Consider the following 20,404-nt stretch of genomic DNA (forward strand, 5'->3'; position numbering starts at 1 on the left):
TTTAAAAAAGAGTGGCTGAAAGGGCTTCTTTGTGTTCTGCATTGGTCCATGTCCTCCTTTTTTCATCCAGTGGCAATACACAGAGCATGACTCTACCGGGAGAGGTGCCTGCTGTTAGATCATTATCGCAACGAGTACACACAAAACCCTTCAAAAGAAAAACACAGTCTTTGTAGAAGAAAACGAAAATCTATAAAGCTGCAGCAGGAGAAGAGGACACCAACTTGGCACATTTAAAATTCTCCACTACTGCACAGCAGAAGGACAGCGGAGGTGAATTATGCATTACAAGGGAATAATGGGCACATTAAGAAAATGTCGCTGCAGGCAAATCCTTAACAAGTTGGAAAGTTTCTTTTTTAATCTTGGCTTCCAGGTTACAGTGGCTAGATGTCAATGAGCCAAGACTCTCTCAGTGATGAGTTTGTGTGTCCATCAACAAGCTCCAGGAGAGACCAAGCACAGTTATTTCAGAGGTTACCAGCAGCAGCAAACTAAATGCAAGGCAAAGAAAGGTCGATTACATGAAATTTCTTTCAAGACTTTATTTTTGAATACATGACCTGCAGAAAGGTGCAAAGACCCTTTCCTCACATCCATCAGGTAAGGCTAAGAAAAGTTTGGGACTCAAGTGTTTGTGTTTGTTAAAGTTGCTTTAATGCGTTACTTTTCCTTCTTTCCGTTTCCCATGATCCATGACGTCAAGAGTAAATCTTAAAATACAAGTGAAAAGTAAGTCTTGGTAAGTTGGGTTTCACTTTAAGACGTAAAGTATTGTCATTGTCGCAGAATAAAGATTACTGTAATTGGCATAAACAGTTTCTTAATACTCTCAACACGTCTGTAAAACTGGGGCCGATTCTCAAATCTTACTTATAACGGTCATGTTCCCTGTCGTTACAGTTTCGGTCTTTATTTAAAATGCTCTCAGTCAAATGAACCGATCGGTTAAGTAACAGTTTGAATGACCTGCTCTTAAAAAACTACATACAGGCAGCTGTTATGTCATAGACTTACTGTTTGGATAGCAACAGTAATATGTATACTTGTTTATGTACGGAGAGTGGTTAATCTGAGGCCCCAATCAGATTTGGGCTCAGTACATTTCCACTCACTCTGCTTCCCCTTCTGTGGATCTCTCCTGCTAGAAAAGTAAAAAAATGTAAGAGTTTCATTAGCACTGTGGAATTTGTTAAGCCACTCTACAGCATTTATTACTTTACTTGAATTACGCATATAAACGTACATTTTAAAAAACATTTTCCCCTGATGTTCCCACCCCCGCGCCCAGGTTAACATGCAGGCACTGAATGCATTTAGCACGTTTGCTGTGTTTGTGTGTTTTTCAGCCCCACCCCTTTAGTCCGTCTGGCCAGATCTCACTTTCATTCACCAGAAAGAAAGTAGAGGACGGTCTGAGATTCCAGGCATACCTGCAACCCTGCGAGCCCCTACTACCTCCTCCCCACAGCTCTGGTGGTGTCCTCACAGGGCTCATCAGGGGAAACGAAGGGGGAACCACAGAAAGATTTGACTGCTGCCCTGGGTTCAGTTTGCCTTTAAATCACAATCAACTTGTTATAAGCCTAAATAATCAGTAAGTGTGGTAAGGTACACACTCTTATCTTTGGCCAGACAGTGGTAGGAATCATGACTTCGATGGCAGACAAATGGATGGTAAAGAATTTTTCTCCTTGTTTTTTAAAGGTCTTACGTTTATTTTTTATAATTATTATTCAGGAAATGCCACAAATCTCTTTCACTAAGCCTGTTCTGGTGCACAGATAGTTCACGATACTGTGTGCCTCAAAGCCCATAGCAGCTTTGCAAAGTTCCAGAGAAACATGGCACCATCACTTTTGGTAATCAGCAAACAAGGCATCGACCCTGGGCAAACCCATTAAAGCACTACTGGGAGTGCCAGCAGGAAACCCATCCAAAACTGCAGTCCAGAGCCAGAACCACAACTGATGAGACCAGCATTTCTAAACTTAGGTGACATGCGTCTGGATCTGCGTAAGTCAACACAGAAGTACACATGCGAGAAGAACACACAAACACAAGCACAGACTTACACTCTTAACCGGACCCCCCTTGAATGTGCACAGTCTTTCTAAAAAGATGTTTTATACCCCGTGAATTAATGAGACTAACCGTGTTCTGCCACTGTCTGTGCAGCCAGCATTCAGAGATTGATGAATGGGCAAACAAGTAACTGTTTCAATATTAGTGTAATATTTACATCAGTTTGGTCAGTAATGGTTATATATATTTAGTGTCTGCTGACCATTCAGAAGTGGTTAGCAGTACCTTACTTCGAAAGAAGGCTGCAAATGTGAGTCACTACTGCAGCACTCCCACACAACCACATGATTAAATTTCTTTTTTGCCCAGATGGCTTAAAAGAGCATTGCATTACTGAAAAAGTGAAATCTAAAAAGTACATGTGACTGGTATATGATACAATAATTCTAAATTACTCCAACCCACAATACAAAAAAGAGAGAAGTAAGACCACACAAAGGTAAGGACTGGCAGCTCGCAAAGGAGACCCTAACCTCCAGGAGCATGATGCATACATGATGGATGATTGCGAGCATATTTTGAATAAAGTTTGATGCTGCGGGAGAGGAGATCAGAAGTTAACGATAGACAGCGATAAAGATGCATTTGATGCTGAAGGCTTGTGATGAGTAGACACGGTTGAAATGGTGTCTAATTTATATGACATCGATGCCAATAAGACAACATTTACTGTAACATTTGCTATTTTAATGCACAGGAAAAGATGGGCATAGGAGATGAAGTAGCAACAATGAAAATTCAGGACAGCTGTTGAAAGTTTGACAATTTAGGTCCATTAGATAAAAGCAAAGATGGCAGTTTCTTCTTCACATAGATATTTCTACCAAGGCTAGGTTGTCTGCATGAATGAAAATGGATTTATCAATTTGCTTTATGCCTCCAACGCAGAGCTGCAGTTACTACAGAACAAATTTAAAGGCAGCTAAGAACTGACATGAAAGAGTTTAGTGATATTGACCAATTCTTTGAATTCTTACTGGTTCTTCTTTGGAGTTCCTGCAAAACCCCCCAATACCAGTGAAAGGAGTGGCATCTGTGTAGAGTTAATTTGTGTTGGAGGACATCTTAAATGTCAAGTTCCTAAAAGAAGATACCATTTAAACTCACAAGCGGGGTCACCGAAGGCACATTTGTGATTTAGAGGAGCTGTCATGGGTAATTATGCTGATAAGCAAGGGTGTAAATGATGCAGCGAGAGAGTGGCAATGAATGACTGGTCAAGAAAGATGATGCACAGGGCTAGTATCAAGTGCCAGAAGAGGGAGCAAATTGGGGCAGGAAAGGGTAAGAAGAACATTTTGTGAGGAGGACTATCAGACTGATGCTGCTGAGTTTCACAGAGTAAGAATTAGATGGTTCCTGCCATGGCATGAGGAACTTGGAGGATGTTGTCACTTTTTGTTATTATCGATGTGGATCCACTACCAGACTTTATAGAGCTGGCATCCGTAGAACGGAGAATTGGCTCTCAGTAGTTCAAGGACATAGCAACCAGTAGCTAAAATGTAGCCAGATGATGAAAATGCAATAAGCAGTATTTACATCTGGCAACTTATGCTAAGAAAGTTGATGAAGAAGCAGGTTGAATTGTTAATTAATCAGTGCATCAGTTTGCCAACACTTAAAAGCCATATAGTGAGACTGATGTGCCAGAGAGAGGTACAGAAGATTTTTAATTTGTAAATGTCGTCAGTGGTTTCTGACAGGAATGGTTTAGAGAGTAAAGAGTGTTAATGGGTTTGACAAGCACTGGATGTTTAACTTAACACAGCGTGCCTGTAAACCCTGCTGGACAAAAACATAGCGCAACACTGGCTTGTCATTAATAGATGGAATGCTTGATCTATCTGTTTTCCCTGCATATATGTATTTGTTATTGCAAGAAAAGGAACAAGACCAGCTGGTGCAGAGAATGCAGATTCTTTGAACGCAGCCCCAAAGAGACTTGAAATGATGGGACATCAACTGGCATCCTGGTGCCAAAGATGAGCCAAGGGCACTTAAGAGCAATTTCATTTGCATCAGTTTCCTATAGTTTCTTGATTGAACTATGAGGAATGATTGTCACAAGTGTACCCAGTCAGCAGTAATACACCTTGCTGTATTAAATGACAGAGTACGCCACAGACCACCGTAATCCCATTTGAGGCAATACTTGTATATGATAGCATCTCGTTGCTATGTTTTATCGAGGCTAAACGCAACCCAGGAGAATGGTCAACTGTGGGGATGGAGAAAGATTTGGCAACCTGGTCCTAGAAGTTGGAGTAGATAAATATAACAAGTAGGACAGAGAAATTGCATCTGGCAACCCCGCTGCCTGCAACTTTTTCAACATACTGAAGTATGTTGAAAAAGTAAGATAGAAGAAACGGAAACTGGCATCCTGGTGCTAACTGTGGAAGTAATGAAAGGATGGTGCTGAAAACGATGCCATGAACTATGTTCTTGAAGGTAGAGGCTCATTGCTGCTCAAAGATTAACCTTGCTGAATGGGCAAGTGGAAAGGATACTGATGCTGTAGTGGGGTCAGACTAGAATAATAATAACTTGATTTTCCTGGTCTTGGACCGCGAGCATCATTAGGGTAAAACACTTTCAATAAATTAGCTGTATTTTTTTGAGCAATAATGGCTCATCCTTTCACTTGGAGGACTCACTGCAAATTGATTCAATTATCCCAATCACACTCCCAGTTTATTAAAACCATACCTAGATAGAAAAACAGTTATAGATTGACCTCCTCAGAGCCTAGACCTCAACAATACTAGAACAGTGTGGGATCATCTTGACAGGAAATGGAACAAAAGGCAGCCAACATCTAAAGAAGAGCTTTGAAGGTCCTTCAAAAAGCCTGAAGAACTATTCCTGAAGACTATTTACAGAAATTACAAGAAAGTTTGCCTAAGAGAGTTCAGGGTCTATTGAAGGATGAAGGTTGTCAACCAAATGCTGATTTTCAGAATTGTACATACTCTGTTTTTCCCTTTAGCTACAAAAACTTCAATTTTTCCTAGCAAAATCTATAGAAATGATGGGTGGATCAAGACTTTTGCACAGTACTGCATATATCAATTAGAAAAAGATTTAAGAAAGGGCATTATTTATACACCTTAGCATTTTCACTCTTATTCCTACTAGCATGTGTTGGGTGTGTAATCAGGCAGCGGAGGCGACGTCTGGGTTCAACATTTTATTTTAGGCTTTACAGCGGAGCTCCATCTTGTTCTCGCTCTCTACTTTCTTCTTCTCCTCTTTCTCTTACCCAGCCTCATTAGCGACACCCCTGGTCTGACAGGGTAACAGCATGTACTAATTTTCTTCCCTTATTATAGAACCTTGTAAACACAACATCTCCCCCTTTTCTCAAATAATACTCTTTCCCTTGTAGCACAACCTGAAACATTCGACAGCCTTTTACTTTTGAGGGAATTAGTAACTTCAGAATAGTATTATATATATATCCTGATAAAAGAACTGTAATGGCAAAGTAAACGTGCCCCGGATCAACCCTGAATCAACAGTAACAACCATGTGCCCTCTTCTCAGCTTATCAGAAGTCACAGCTGGAATTAAAGATAACTAATGAAACTCAAATGCACTTTCCCTTCACAGTCATTTCTCACATCTGCATATTTCTCCTTTCTTTGTACCTCTGAACTATTTCATAACAAAGTCTTTTGTCCATCTTGGTGGTTGTCTGTCCCTCTGCAGTGTGGGACGTGTAGCAGTCTGTGCTGAGCTGATGTTTTCTGTCTCTGTATCAGCTCTTTGTGTGTGTTTTGAGTTCTCTGGGACAAGTGAGAGACGTGCTGCATTCCATCTTCTCCCATCGCTGAGGATGAAAGAACTCTCACCCGTCTGCTGCTGTACCTCCAGCGGCTTGGTGTATTGTGGCTCTCCTTTTCCCACATGGAATGGCTTTCGTACTCTCACTGACGCACCCACAGTCACTTTAGTAGGTTCAGCACCTCTCTTTCTGTCTGTATAAAGTGCACTTCTTTTCTGTGTCAATGTCACTTTGGATCTAATGTGGTCATATTGTCCAGCATCCTTTGGTGGTGGCAGAATGTTGAGTTTAGTCCGCATGGCTCTTCCTCTGAGGAGCTGGAAAGGGGACTCACCGGTTGTCGCGTGGGGAGTTGCTCGATAACTTTGAAGCAGTTCTGTAACCACAGTTTTCCATGGTCGCTGAGTAGCTTGTGCTGTCTGTATGGAGTCCTTCAGTACTCTATTAAAGCGCTCCACACATCCATTTGCTTGAGGATGATAGACGCTTGTCCTGATGTGTTTTATGCCCCTGTCAGCGAGAAACTCAGCAAAGGCAGCTGAGGTGAACTGCGGACCATTATCAGTTGTAATTTCATAAGGGTTTCCTTCACGGGCGAAAATGGAAGTCAGGAATGCAATCACTGTCGCAGTTGAGGCGTTTGGTGTGAATGCGACTTCAGGCCACTTACTGAAATAGTCAACTAGTGTGATGGCAAACCTGCAGTCATAGGTTCCTTGTTCAAACGGACCAACAATGTCGACAGCAACATGTTGAAACGGACCCTCTGGGAATTTGATGGGTTGTAACGGTGCAGGTGAAACAGCTGCAGTCTTGTCACACGATTGGCAGGTTGTGCATATGGACAATATTTCGTGGACCAGTTCATCCATGTTTGGCCACCAATATAGATCTCTCAGGCGTTGTTTGGTTCGGACCATGCCTTGATGTCCTTCATGGGCCAGGTGCACTACTTTTCCTCGCAGAGATTTAGGAACAATCAGCCGTGTTCCTCTAAATATCAGCGGTGACTCTGCTGCCAGTTCATGTCGGACCAGGAAGTAGGGTTTGACATCATCTGGTAAGGATTTTCTTACTTTCGGCCAGCCCGAAAGAACGATCTGTCTTAGTTTTGTTAATTCAGGACAGTCTTCACATTCTGCTTTGAAGTCAGCCAGTGGAAGCGCTGTTAGCTGAGGAGAAATTTCAGCAATCTCTGTAATTAAGTCCTGTTCAGAGTCTTCACTTGTGTTTGTGGTATGCAGGGGAACACGGGACATACAGTCAGCTATAACATTTTGGCTTCCTGGACGGTACTCTAAGTCATACTGGAAACACATCAGTCTGGCTGACCAACGTGCTATCCTCATGCCAGCTCTGTTCATCCCCTTAGTACTTAACAGGGTGGTGAGGGCCTGGTGATCAGTTCTCAGAGTAAATCTGCGTCCCCATATGTACGTCCTCCATCTTTCAACGGCCCATACGCAGGCGAGGGCTTCTTTTTCAATTGTTGAATATTTCCTCTCGGCTGGGGACAGGGTGCGGGAGCCAAAAGCAACAGCACGTTCCTCATTGTTTGAGTTGATCTGGGTCAGAACAGCTCCAAGACCATAATCTGACGCATCAGTGGTGATGAACGTTGGCAGATTTGGGTTGAAGATTGCCAGTGCTGGGCTTTTTAGTAGCATTTCCTTCAGTTTGTTGAAGCTTTCATTTGCTGTATCAGTCCATTGAAGTTCAGCCGTCTGGCTTGTCCGAAGTAACTCACGGAGTGGTTCAACCACAGTTGCATAGTTTGCTAGGAATTTGCTGAACCACGAAGTCAAGCCTAAGAAGGAACGAAGAGCAGCCATGTCCTTTGGTGCAGGGGCTTTGGCAATGGCAGTCAGGTGGTCTGGGCTGGGGCTCAGGCCATCCTTGGAAATGACGTGTCCCAAGAACGGAATAGATGTCTGTCCAAATGAACTTTTGTTGAAGTTGATCTGCAGACCGACATCCTTCAGGCGTTGGAGGACAGCCTGTAACCGTTCATCATGCTCTTCTCTGGAATGTCCATACACTATTATGTCATCCAAGTAGTTCTGTACTCCTGTCTGGTCTTTTAGGACTGTTTGCATCATCTTTTGGAAGGCAGAAGGGGCTGAAGCAAGTCCAAATGGAACTCGGGTAAACTGGAAGAGTCCTTCATGGGTTATGAATGCTGTGAGGCTTCGGCTATCAGGGTGAAGAGGTAGTTGGTGATAAGCTGAACTTAAATCAATCTGGCTAAAATGTGTAGCCCCAGCCAGCTGTGCGAACAAATCCTCCATGTGAGGAAGAGGGTAACAGTCCATGATCACACTCTTGTTAGGTTCACGCAGATCCACACAAAGTCTTAAGTCTCCCTTACTTTTTCTTCCAACCACCAGAGGACTCACCCATTCAGCTGCATCCACTGGTTCGATGATGCCTGCTTGGAGTAGACGTTTCAATTCAGCTGACACCTCCTCACGTATGCTGAGTGGTAGACGCCGCAGTTTTTGGCGAACCGGCTGTACTGTCTTGTTCACTCGAACTTTGTGGATAAACCCTTTAACAGCTCCGAGATGATGGGAAGAAGAGGAATCAATGTTATTCACCATGCATGTTTGTTTACTGGCTGGTGCTCCTCTTGCAGGATCCTCTCCTTTGTTGATGACTTTTCCAGCAATGATATCAATGTTAAGTGCTTTAATTAAGTCCAACCCCAGCAACGGTGATCCATCTTTAACTATGAAGAATGATCCTGGCACTTTTCTGTCATTGTTTGCAACCCTCACTGAAGCCTGTAGGCAGCCAATGACAGGCAAGTCACCTTTTGCATAAGTGACAAGCTTAACTTTCGGTTCAGTCAAAGCGCAGGGTGCAAAATGTTCTTTGTAGATGGCTTCTGGGAGGATAGATACTGAAGCTCCTGTATCCACAATTAACTCCAGAACCTGAGAGTTTCCCTGTGGTGTTTCAATGTTCATTTTGCATGTAATCTTATCACATGCTGCAGTCATCAGTTTGTGATCATCGACACATAAAACTGTAAACTCAGGAACAACTACTTCCCTGACCACTGCTACAGCTGATTTACAAACTCTGGCGAAGTGCCCTTTTTTGTTGCATTTATCACATTTTACTGTTGCTGCTGGACAGTTTTTATCATTAGCCAGGTGTTTCTCGGATCCACATCTGAAACAATGACGCTGTTGCTCTTTATCACTTGCCTTTTTGTGCCATTCTTTAGATGTAGGTCCCCGAGCTTGAGCCGGTCGCGCTCCTCTTTTTCCCCGAAGACGTGCGTCCTTCACCTCCACAGCTTGTACTGCCGCAGTCTGGGCCGTGGGCGCAGCAGAGAGGAGTGTAGCATTCTTGACCGCAGCCTCCACCTGACATGCAATAGTAACTGCCTTGTCCAATGTAAGGTCCTCCTCCAGCAGCAATTTTTCTTTAACAACACTGAGATTAGCATTAGCAACAAGTTGATCCCGAATCATTTCACCCTCCATTATTCCAAAACCACATGGCACAGCTAATGCTCTGAGGGCGGCAACATACTGGGTCACCGTTTCATCAGCCCGCTGAACTCGCTGTCTGAATGTGTGCCTGCATGCCACTACATTCACTTTAGGGACAAAGTGGTTTTCAAGCGCAGTCATGGCTTCAGCAAACGTTGTACCTTGATTCGGCAGTGTGTAGAACAGTCGTTGTCCCTCTGGTCCCAAGCAATGTAATAAGACGGCTCGTCGTCTCGCCTCCGGCCATGCATCTCCCGTAGCATTTATCACTAGCATGTAGTTCTCAAAGAATTTGCGCCACGTCATAAACGGTATTGGCGGCTCACCCGCATGTTGCAAAAAGGGCGGTGGCATGGCTGAGCACTACGTCTTAAAAAGCTGTGGTATTTTTAAAGGAAAGCAGTTTTTCCTCTGTAAACCCAATGCTCATGTCCTCAAGATATTCCAGGAAATAATAAAAGAAGATTCATGATCCTTCAGTCTTTTTCTCACAATAACTACAAAAACAAGCACTGAATAAACCGCTGCTGTTAATTTGACACTGACCACACAGTTATTTGAACAATGCACAGTTGCTTTAGCTTCACCTGGGGGACACACGCTGCTACTCGAAGGATGTGACAATATCATCTGGCTGTTTAACAGTGAAATGATTTAGACCTGTTTAACTACACTCATATAAAAACAAATGATGAATGAGTTAGGAAACAGTTTAAAGTTGACGGATTTGAAGACCACAAACCCTCACATGAAAGAAATTATTTTTTAGTGTCATTTTTTCCCCCATATTTTCCAGGATGATTAAATTGTCCAAGTAAAAGGGAAGAGAAGAAAAAAAAAAAGTTACGTTTCCATGGCAAACTAAGTTTAGATTGTTTTAAATGATCCAAAACTGCTATTAAGGGACTCCAATGTAGACTTTTGATAGTTCGGCTATCTTTTTGTGTAATGTACAGTACACTTGTTGTATTGTTTTACATGTGAGATGTAGTGCTTCGGCGAACCTTATTTTTGGTACTAAGCTTGCATCTACTGCTCTGAAGAGCAGCTGGCAGATTTTAAAGCCTTGTGCCTCTTTTTTCTTCTTTTGATGAACTATTAAAAGGACGTTTTTTTTCATAGCTGAACTGCAAATGATTTTTTAGGATGAACTAGGATATTGTTTGGGGCTTTCACTGACCGTAGACTTATTTAGAGCTTCCAAGACCCCAAAGAGATTTTCAACATAATTTTATACAATTCTGAATTGTATACACACACACACACACACACACACACGTTTTCATATCTTATCGAGGACATCTCATTGCCATAATGCTTTCCCTAACCGCTTACCATAACCCTAATCATCAAAAATGAATGCCTAATCCCAACCTTCAACCTAAACCTATCCATAACCTCATTGTAACCCTGACACTAAAACCACATTTTGAGCCTCAGAAATGCCTTCAAACTCGTGGGAAGAGCATATTGTCCCCATAAATGACTGTTGGTCCTCACAAGTATAGTAGCATGACAATGTTCTGTCCTCACAAAGATGTCTTAACATCTAAACATGTACACACACAAAATATAATACGAAAAAGATAGATTTTGCTATATTTTGTGCTTTCTCTTTTGTTTCCGTTCAGTTTTTTGGTTCTTTCTGTTGTTCCACAATATAATGTGTTATGACATGTTAGATCTTCCCCATAATCTTCTACCAGTCTTTTAAATCCATGCATCACTGGACCACAGTGCGATCTGGGCTACCTTACCTGTTCATGCTTAGTGAGCCGTGTTTTGTTGTGGATGTCAGAGGAGACCAGGTTGAACTGGTGTTTCTCAGCGAGTAACCTCAGTAAGATGACCACCGTCCGGCTGCCGCACTTTCCCACACGATTATAGATCACCTGGCTTGGGAAGGGGAGTACCTGCGAGGACAGAAACGCACACATGTATTCTGTATTTTACTTTCACTGTTGATAAGTGAAATGTGCATTTACTCTGTGCCATTTTGACTATAAAAAAGCAGCTAAGGAAAAAATATTGTGAAAAAAGCAGAAAAAGGGAAATGAGGAAATGTATTAAATTCTTACGACATTCTCCTGTAACTTTGTGTCTGAACTTTGACCTCTAGTTATAACCTACTCTCTCTAGAGCTGAACTAAAAACTGCCTTGACAACACATTAATAGTACATTAAAAATAACAGACACAAAGACCTAATATGAGTATACAGTGCTTCACTGTTCTCCCCTTAAGCTCCTCCACAGAACTTAGTCAAAACGATACTGAGGCAAAATCACTTGGAAGTTCACACATGACTCACCAATTAGCTCATCCATGATTCACAAACTTAAAACTGTCGATACCAGTCTATTTCATTTCCAAGAAATTGACTAATGATTTACATTGGAAGGTTATCGCTGATGTGTAATTTAAATATGAAACACATTTAAGCACAAGGTCAGCAAGAATGCACTAATTTGGCATTTATCTCTAAGAGTTCACAAGGCTTACACAAGTGGCCCCTAAAGAATGAAAGCACTCTGAGAAAATTTATCAGTGAGAACACCCCCCTCCCCTCCCTGACACACACACACAAAGCCTTATTTTTCTGATTCCCCGCTAAGAGCAGCCCCACCCCAGCATAGAATCCGTACAAACAGTGAAGGCCTCTCGGACTATTTGCCAGAATTTAGTGGAAAAGCAGAGAAAACAATAGGACTGATGTTGAAGCGTTCAAGGAGGGAGAAAGAAATGATGAGAGGGCCAGAAGGGAAAGATGACACCACCGTATCAATATCACTTCCCGCATATACGTCCCAGAATCAAAGCCTGTTCCTGGATTTCATTAGCAAGTGAATACGTTTGATTCAAATACACGAGAACACGCCCTCAGATAAAGAGGTAAAGAACTGAAATGACAACATAGCTTCAGTTAGGATAAGATTATACAAGTTTAGAGATTGTTTTTTTTATTACCTAACAAGAAAAGTTTGTTATTCTAACAAAAATATGAAAAAAAAAGAAAGAAAAAGAGCGATATCATTACATTTGGGAAAAGTTTTTGAGCTGACAGGAAATAGATCTCTTGGACAGCAGTTCAACTTTCCACAGTGTTTGCCAAGTAACTACAGGCTGAAATACATTCAGTGTTTCACAGGACAGCATATCATGACAAATGACTGTCAGACTTCTAACATCCTGCTGCTGACTAACAGGAATAACAGCAGACATGCCTTCAAAAGTCCAAATCTCCCGCTGGCACTGACAACACAGAAAGGGCAAGCTTTCAGCTTGTGCTATTGTTGTTCCCACTCTGTAGAGCTTGGTTTCTGATACACGCTGGGAGAAATGTCCACAGGGTCTGCCAGTAAAGATTCTGTCAGAAAGTATTATGTAACCATGCTGTTTCCCATCATGTTAGAGAATGACACTTTTTCCTGTTAATATTCATGCTGTTATGGGGTTTTTTAATCTCTAGCTTATATCAAGCAGACTCGGAGATGAGCAGTCCACTTTCCTATTCTCCTTTTCCCCCTCTCTTACTTGCTATTCCACAATTCTTCCCACACATTCACACAAAAAAAAAAGTATCGAGTTTCTTTTTCTTTTGCACAGTTTGAAATGTGTCATTAGTTCAAAAAACACACATAAATTATTATGAGTTTCTCATGGCTGGACCGGCCATCTCTGATATGAATATGATTAGCGGTCATTTTTCTCAATCTTCAATCATCTAACAGGAAGTTTGAGAAAATGTCCCGGTCGGCTGCGCGTTACGACCACAGCACACACACTCATCTGTCTTTTGCAGCTGCTCCAGGAAAGCCACACACCGATATGCTGCTAACCTGCCCTTTGTTTGTGTTCACCCTGGTTTTATTTAGGACTGATTTGGGTTCAGTGCTCCTTAGTATCAACGGCTCATTTATCGCTAAGTGAGGGGTGGCAATTAGTGTTAGGGTGCAGTCAACATTCTCAGCAACTTCCTCTAAATACTGACCAATCCATTCTTCTTCACTCTCATCCAAAAGAGGAGAAAGGGAGTCTTACTGCACTCAGTAGCAGTAAAAGTGGAGTTTCAAAGTATCTAAATAAGCACCACTAATGCTTTACATTAGTTGAAATGAACAATGACTTGATTTGTGCCTTAACAAGTGAGACAAGAATAATTCAACTCAGTTTTAATCATATGATGCCGAATCACAACAACAGTTGCCTAAAGGCGTTTTATATCATAAGGTTATGACCCTACATTAATACAGAGAAGACCTTAACAATCAGATGACCGACTCTGAGCAAGCACATGGCAACAGTAGGGAGGAAAAGCTCCATTTTATAACATGAAGAAGCATCTGGCAGGACAAGGCTCAGGAAGGTGCAGCCATCTGCCTTTGGAGGAGGGAACCAGGACAAAAGAAAGCTGTGGAAGCCCGATAAATAATAACTTGGATAGTAAGAGAAATTAATATAAGATACTAGTGCTGAACGGCCCTTTAGGATTATGCTTCAAGTTTTCTAGTTTAATTAATATGCCTCTATAAGCAACAGGGTTCCATATGATGCTGGAGTTTAGCTTTGGTTATTGGTTCCTCTTATAAAGGGGGATGCTGCAGCAAGCTGCAGTAGAATTAGCCTAACACTGAAACGTTTGTCTTTATTGTCAATGTATGGGCATATATGATGTAATTAAGGTTGTTGCTTATGTGTTGTATTATGTGTTATTTGAGTAGATCATCATTTTGGGATTCTTCAGTCACGGGGTAAAGGTACTACACAGACTGCAGTACCTCTCAAGGCCTTGAGGGAACTATTGTTGCGACGCTATGTAAATAAAATTTAATTCAATTAAAATAGTGTCAACAAGAGATTATGCTTTTCAGTAAACATGCCATTTTTGCACTTCCACAGCAGAAGTTCATAAGCACCATGTTGTGTTTGATGGAGCATAATGAGGTCCCCCTCTAGCATATATCTGAGCCCCCCCCAAATCTATACAATAACAAATTCATCAAAGCTTAAGGGCAGATGGCTTCTCCTAACAATTCTAACAATTAAATAAACTATGTAATTATATTGAAAAGTGCTGCAAAGTGTGTTTCATAAAGTGACGGATATACATTTCACACATGTGCAAAAATTGTAGAGAGGACATTCTTGTAGTGCTTGCACACACAAAGGCTCATAACTCTATTCTGAGAGCTGCGTGGTTTTTCCATACACCCTCATTCATGCTGAGCTTTCAACTCGATTTCTAATCTTTCCCCACATTTACCCAAAGCTCGACCTTCTGCACACGCATGCTACGGAATGTCAGACCTCTGCTGAAGGTGCAGATCAACTGTAACTCTAGGGGGATGTTAAAACGATAATGAGAGATGAGGCTCATGTACTGCTTGCCACTGACATGGCAGTTGCATCATCTGTCTGGGAAGAGATGACAGAAGATATGGAATCACTCAATGCAAGCAAATAACATATAATCACTAGTCTGTGCCTCCAGATGCGCAGACTACTCAACCTAGTTTATATATTTGGAGGCTGTATTTAGTTATCAAAGCTGCTACAGTGGTTGCACATGGCAACTGTCATCTAATTTGAAGTCAGAGCCCGAGTGAAAAATCTAGGAACTTGGTGGGAACTTTAGAAATAAACCACCGCCAAATTAAGAAAATAATAGTAATGATAATGATAATGAAGCCTAAAAAAACAAGAAAGAAGTGTCCTATACTTATACTTCTGTTAAATCAATGTATGAACAGTCTACCGAGTGGGTGTCCGTGTCTATGATGCATCCACACGGTTTAAAGCTGCACCGTGATAACCAAGCTACCAAGAACACCATCATTGGCTCTAAAAGAAAAACAACATGAGATGTTAAACCAGAGATGTTCATCTTTTATGTACAGTCTATGCTTTAGATTTTATTGTTGTAAAACACCTACAACTAGAAAGTGAGCAAAATTGTGATATCAAGTTAGTTATAGACACAGTACACATCTTTAATGATATTTAATAATATCTGGTAATATATTTAGACATAAAGTAACAGATTCAATTCTTAAATGATCTCTTGTTGTTTTCAAAAGTTAAAAATATTCCCCCTTTTCACACTTTTCTATGTCAAATGAATTCCAGAGCTTCTGTGTTTGCATAATAAATATTATAATAAGATGCCTCGGGACATATTTAAGCTGTCCAACTCTATTCATTCTTCAGGAGAAACTTATGGAAACGATTTGTAATTTATTAGGCCTACTTGAAATTCATTTTCTGCAATATCCTATATGACATTGAAAGCTTGACATCAACCCTGCACTATGCAGTTTAGAGACTAAGAATACTTGTGGGGTCTTGCTCTAAGTAAAAAAAAAAAGTTTCTTTCAGATAACAGTACCGTGTTAAAAAATAAAACCGCATAAAGGAAATTACGACAATCTTTCCACTGTGTTCCAGTCAGCCACAGTTTGTTTCACGTACTGTAAATAAGACCCCACTGTTCTCTTTACGAAACAAACACAGCAGCTGCCAGGTTTGTCTGAGTGGCCAAAACGAGTTTGAAACACACAACTCACAAAGGCCAGATGTGATCTAAGATAAGATAGAACTTTATTAATCCCTCGGGTGGGTTCCTCTGGGAAATTCGATTTCCAAAAAAGCACAGCACCGACAGCAAATCCAAACAGCTGCTCACATCGGCCACAAGCAAACCTCGTAACCATACTTGATAAAGCCTCAAGTTAGCAATGCAATAAATCCTGTGCCCGGCAATATAAACACCAGTGACTCCTTTAACTAAAAAGTGAATAAAGCAATTAAGAAAGGGATTCAATGAGGTGAAAATGAGGTGATTGACTATAGAAGCAGATAATAAACAAGGGGCCGACGGAGACAGAAACAAGTTGGCAAGGAGAGAAAAAGGGAGCACAGAGGAGAGATAGTCCCGTAGACATGCAGCTGGATGAATACAAGGCCCCTGTGTCGGCACTCTGTGTACGAGAGAGACTGCGTTCAAAGCATTACTGTAGCACTGAAGCCAGGTCTAGCTGGTATTTCGAGTGCGTTTGCACGCAGCTCCCTTGCACAGACCAAACCATTATCCTAACTGCACTTAACTGCAACTGTGAGGAGATGGGGAGGTGAGAATGCAGGACAAAAAAAAAAAAGAAAAAAAAAAAAGAAAATTAGACAAAACAGGAGAAGAAGCACAGTGACACTGAGACATGATAACAGTGACTCACTCTTGGAGCAGGCTGTCCGTGATCATCCAGATACGTGGATCCACCTGCAAAAGCAAGTATCCAAGTTGAAATACTGAAAACATCATATTATATATATATATATATATATATATATATATATGGAGAGATTATATTTTATAACGAAATAAGAAGTAAACTAATCAATAAATAACATGAGGGTAAAAATGACTCATTTATATCAAAATAGAAAAACACCTGAGCTGTATTGTCTACACGAATGCTTTAGTTCAGCCACATTCTTAGATCTGATATCGGATGTTTCTTTTTTATTAAGGTCATTCCAGAGTATCTCTACATTTTTTGTTATCATCTATTCTCTTCCTAGGCTCGTGCATATACTGAAACTATTCTGGAGTTGAGTTGATCAAAGCGGTCCTATCGCACGCCTCGATTTTTGTCACTGACTGGTTTCCAGGTTTGCAAACTACTGGCTCTAATTAGTTTTTGCTGATGCCAGCAGACCCAAGGGTTCATGTTTCCCAGCTATGCTGTGAATGTTTGAACTTTCTCCCTTTTATGACTCTGTATGTTTATTTTTGGCCGTTTGGAGTTTTTCAGGCAGTGAAAGACTTCTCAGAAGTCATAGTTGTTGTGTAAAAATTGTAGAAAGGTAATAGTAACAAGGAGAAAAAATTACATGCAATGCCACTAACCCATTGCAGCAAATTTTGATCATCAACTTGTCAACACACTGAAATATCGCTATCATGAACATAAAAAGTACGAAATCAGTGACATCAATCATCACATTTTAGTTTCCACTGATATGTTTTACTGATGCGAACGCCTGTCTTTTAAACCCTTCTTCCTTTAACCACTTCCTCTACCGAAATGCTTCAAAACCCTGCCGCATCTAACCACGTGAAAGCCTGCATCACACGGCGCAGCTCGACCCAACTCTACATCATTCGTCGAAACCACACATGGCTCTTCAGTGTTAAAGGTGAAGATGTTGTGACGAGAGCTCTAGTCGAAGTAGCTCCATTCGTAGCTGTTTATGGAACAGAATAATGGTGTTCATTGAAGGCTGTTCCTACACTGAGGATCTGTGCCCGTCTTTCGGCCCACGCTCCAAATGCAAGCCCAAGCCTATGACAGCGACCTTTTCTTTCATCACCTGTTTAGACACAAAGGCTGCCCATCACATTTACAGCACTTAGACTGCAAGAAAGAAAGGGAAAAGACAAGCTGGCGAGCGTGCATGGGTGGAGTCTGAGTAAAGTAATAAACTGAGGAAATATTACATAACAGAACAATCTCTCCTTTTGTCTCTGAAATGTGATCCAGAAGAAGAAAGAAATGATGCGTGAACACACACGTTGTTTTATTTCAGGCCAAAGTTTCCCACTTGGCACATGCTTGTAGATGTTACTCTGCTGGAAGTTCATAGCTTTGTAAATACTGTTTACACTTTAGATAGTGGTGTGTAAGCTTTGGGTAATTAGTCTTACACTGACATAAAATCTGCCTGACTGTCTTGCTTTCCCACACACACACACACAATAGTTACTATATATAAGACTTGCTTGGATTCAGTTTGATGTCGCGGCTCATTAATTCATCGGGCACTGGATGTATAAATACAGCTGCACTCTGCTCACCCTCAGGTGTTTCTTAGTCTCGTTCTATCTTTTCATCCGTCTTTGTAGCGCTTTCGTGGCATTACACAGTTTTCCTGAGGAATGCAGCGGCAAGCGCACATTTGCACCTCTACTCCGAGGCATTTCAGGTCACGGCAGGGTGAGGATGCAGAGACGCAGACAGACTCTGTTCCTTCCTCTGTCATCCATCATAGACAACCACCCCCCCACCTGCCACCACCGCGACCTCCAACCCCTCACTGCCTCCTGTGTGTGCTTCTCATTAGCGTTTTGGATAGAGGATCGGAACTAATTTTTTCCAGGGTACGAGGCTCGCAAAAGCTGACAGCTGCCCTCCGCCCCCACCGCCCACAGAGAGAGGAAAATCAACTTAAAGAGCCACTGTACAAACTGTACTCATTGACCTGATTGTGCTGTGAGCCTATGCCAAATATCAGAGACGACAATGACAGTCTAATGGGACTTGAGTAATAAATATTTTAATTCCCAAACTGACTTTTTATGACTGCCCTGGACATAATTCTTTTCCACTAAATAATCTGATAAGAATGACTTAACACATGTAGCCCAAAACAGCCCATAAAGGAATGTCCTTTAAAAACTAGCGAAAGGAATGCAAGTTAATTGGAAACAATACACAGTGCTGCTGTTATGTCTCTTATGATTTCTCCCATGCTCACAAGGGAATTTGTGGATCAATAGGTTGATTTAAAATCAACAATCCCATCACTAACATGAGGAAAACTCCAGGGCCATAGATTTCAAAGATCAGTGAAGCTGCTCTGACAGCTTTTGTTAGGCTAAAGGCTGAATGTGGGTCCCAATGACACATGGGTCAAGAAAGGTCAAGTAGAGAAACTATTAGGTTACAGGAAGAGCAAATTTACAAATTTAATCTAAACTAATCTCACATTTGAGCATATCGTCAGGTTAATGGTTGTATTTTGTGAGTTCGTGTGTGTGTTTGTGTCAATGGCTGATTGACAAGGAAACTAATGGAGTGTGGGTTTGCATTGGTATGTAGCTAAATGGTTAATTGGATTACTGAGTCACAAGATCCATGGACTTGTTGTTAAGAACAGCTGCATTACTATTTCCAACTCCAATTAATCAATACCACATCATGGGCAGCATAAAGCAGCAGTGATTTTAAGTTTTAATCACCGAAAATATGAAACATATTATACTCACAAGTGCAAAGCTAATTTAAAAATGCACAAAACCAATAAAACAACAGAGCCTAAATGGCCTAGAGGGAACTGTGCCATGCGGGGATGCCAGCATTCTGTAAATTACTGTTACATCGTCTCCCAAAACAGATTTTCAAAAGATTTTGTCCCCAACAAATTAAAAAAAAGAAAAAAGTAAGTATCGTACAGCTTCAAGCTGAGATAGTACGCAACAGGATTGATGCAGCAAAGAAAATGTGAAATTCATTAATGCACAAGATGCTGTTTTCTGCACTGATTAAGAAGCCCACAAGAACTAATAAGAGTAATGGAAATGTGTTGAGGGGAATCACAGCCCAGCCTCACAATCTTCAAGAAGTTTAAGAATATTAATGTCTAAAACTCACACCAAAACCAACAACATTACATTTTAATACAAGCACACACACACACACCAGGCCAGCAGCTGCCCCTGTTCAGGAACTTCTTAAACCAAGTGACCATGCACATCAATTAATCACCTCATTAGCTGAACTGATTTGTTTTTCTTCAGTGGAAGAAAAAAGTCACTTGTTGTTAAATCAAAAAGTTCAGGTATAAAAAAAAAAGAAAAGAAGAAAGGTAAAAGTGCATCCATCTGATGTTTCTATCGTGATTACTTCAAACAACAAAGCTAAGACTGGCTTTATTGTCGCGCCCACAGCTAAAACAGGCACAAGTATAGACCTCCGTATTCAAATTCCTAAGCAAACAAAATAAAAATCTAAGATGTGGACAGACATTTGGAGGTTAGGTACTACAAAACACACAGGTGGAACGCCAACATAGCTGGAGGAAAAAAGCGTTTGAAGGAAATTTTGGTCTTTAGGATTGTATTCTGTCAACAAAGCCCAGAATCAGTCCTTCAGACTCTGGAATTTTCCGTTGTTGTTGGCCTACTCCAGGAATGCTACAGTAAGTTTGGGAATTTTATAAACATGTATTTAGAGCGTAGACCATTTCATTTG

At 41.2% G+C, this 20,404-nt stretch overlaps 1 protein-coding gene across 2 annotated transcripts in view; it reads right to left on the reverse strand.

Annotated features, from left to right (window-relative positions):
* Positions 1-20,404, reverse strand: part of usta (uronyl 2-sulfotransferase a) — a 63,887-nt gene that overhangs the window by 15,153 nt on the left and 28,330 nt on the right. For both annotated transcript variants that reach the window (XM_026143344.1, XM_026143345.1), the window contains 2 exons: positions 16,607-16,650; positions 11,136-11,291 (listed from right to left, as the gene is read on the reverse strand). In XM_026143344.1, the coding sequence (XP_025999129.1) occupies positions 11,136-11,291; positions 16,607-16,650 (200 nt within the window). The remainder of the gene's footprint in view (positions 1-11,135; positions 11,292-16,606; positions 16,651-20,404) is intronic.

The sequence above is a fragment of the Astatotilapia calliptera genome, chromosome 15, assembly GCF_900246225.1.
Source record: "Astatotilapia calliptera chromosome 15, fAstCal1.2, whole genome shotgun sequence".
Taxonomy (NCBI): Eukaryota; Metazoa; Chordata; class Actinopteri; order Cichliformes; family Cichlidae; genus Astatotilapia; species Astatotilapia calliptera.